Source organism: Cebus imitator, unplaced genomic scaffold (assembly GCF_001604975.1).
Source record: "Cebus imitator isolate Cc_AM_T3 unplaced genomic scaffold, Cebus_imitator-1.0 Scaffold318, whole genome shotgun sequence".
Classification (NCBI taxonomy): Eukaryota; Metazoa; Chordata; class Mammalia; order Primates; family Cebidae; genus Cebus; species Cebus imitator.
The window spans coordinates 862,893-864,571 of record NW_016107633.1 but is presented as its reverse complement, the minus strand read 5'-3'; the positions used below and the strand labels follow the sequence as shown (position 1 = coordinate 864,571).

At 46.7% G+C, this 1,679-nt stretch overlaps 1 protein-coding gene across 1 annotated transcript in view; it reads left to right on the top strand.

Moving 5' to 3' along the window:
- The window catches only part of PDCD2L (programmed cell death 2 like), a 22,085-nt gene extending 20,923 nt beyond the window's left edge, over positions 1–1,162 (top strand). The window contains exon 7 of the mRNA XM_017504275.2: positions 1,149–1,162. Within this exon, the coding sequence (XP_017359764.2) occupies positions 1,149–1,162 (14 nt within the window). The remainder of the gene's footprint in view (positions 1–1,148) is intronic.
- The last annotated feature ends 517 nt before the right edge of the window (positions 1,163–1,679 follow it).

Genomic DNA, 1,679 nt, shown 5'->3' with positions numbered 1-1,679 from the left:
TTTTTTTTTTTGAGATGGAGCCTCACCCTGTCACTCAGGCTAGAGTGCATTGGCACTGTCTTGGCTCACTGCAACCTCCATCTCCTTAGTTCAAGTGATCCTACCTTAGCCTCTGAGTAGCTGGGATTATAGGCCCCCGCCACCACGCCCTGCTAATTTTGTATGTTTAATAGCGACAGCATTTCGCCATGTTGGCCAGGCTGGTCTCAAACTCCTGACCTCAAATGATCTGCCTACCTCGGCCTCTCAAAGTGCTGGGATTACAGGCATGAGCCGCCGTGCCTGGCCAATATAGTTTTTTTTTTCTTTTTTTTTGAGGCAGAGTCTTGCTCCATCTTCCAGGCTGGAGTGCAGTGGTGTGATTAGGCTCACTGCAGCCTCTGCCTTCCAGGTTCACGCGATTCTCCCACCACAGCCTCCCAACTAGGTGGGATTACAGGCACCTACCACCACGCACGGTTAATTTTTATATTTTTAGTAGAGATGGGGTTTCGCCATGTTGGTCAGGCTGGTCTCAAACGCCTGACCTCAGGTGATTGACCTGCCTCGGCCTCCCAAAGTGCTGGGATTACAGGCATGAGCCACTGTGCCCAGCCTCATTTTTACATTATCAAGATGTACAAGTCTGTGTGCTCTGATCGTAATTATCACAGCTGTTTGGATAGCCTTAGTTCTGTGTACAAATGGATTCAGTGTTCATCACCACTCTTAAAATGAGCTTTTTTATTCCTGAATTATTTTGATTCTTTTTGCAATATCTGGATTTTATCAAGTAATAGCCTTAAGGAGGGCTCAGAGGTGTCTTGCTTCAGATTGTGCATGGTCATGTGCTTTCACGTTTTAGGGGCAACCCATGTATAAAATTTTTAAATCCTGCTTTCTCTTTTCAGACCTTGTAAACCCCTGTGTTGTCTTCTGACAGTGAAAGCCCTGCCACCCTTTTGCCCTGGTGTCTCCTGTCATCTCCCAGTGGTTCTGTCTCACTGGGAAGTATATTTTTCTGAAAGGGCTTATGGGCATTCTAGACTCAGATTTTTCACTCACAGAGAAATGTGTTTTGGATGGAATGTAGCTTTGTAGGGGTCTGAAGGTGGCCTGATTTTTCCCCTTCCTTGTAACTAACATTTCTGCCACAATACTGTTGGCAGCGGCAAATCTGTAGGGGTCTGCAGCAACCTCAGTTCTTGCCCACTAAGAAGAAAGAATTTGACCGCGGCACATAAGGCGGAGGAGAGACCAAAGCAAATTTTAGAGCAGGAGTGAAAGAAAGTAAAGTACACTTGGCAGATGGTCAAATAGGCAGCTTGAGAGCTTCAAGTGACCATTTGACCTTTGACTTGGAGTTTTATACTTCTAAGTCTTGTGTTACTTCGCTTGTTTCTTCCCTTAGGGTGGGCTGTCCACGTGCTTAGTGGCCTGCCAGCTCTTGGGAGAGGCCACATGTACAGCGCAGTTATTGGAGTTGTACTCAAGCTCACTGCTCACTTGAGGTGCTTTTCCCTTACCAGTCAAATGTTCCTAGAGGAAGGTCGTATACCTTCCTCCATTTTTTGTTTGTTTGTTGAGACAGAGTCATGCTCTGTTGCTCAGGCTGGAATGCAGTGGCATGATCTCTTCTCAATGCAATCTCTGCCTCCCAGGTTGAAGCGCTTGTCCTGTCTCAGCCTCCTAAGCAGCTG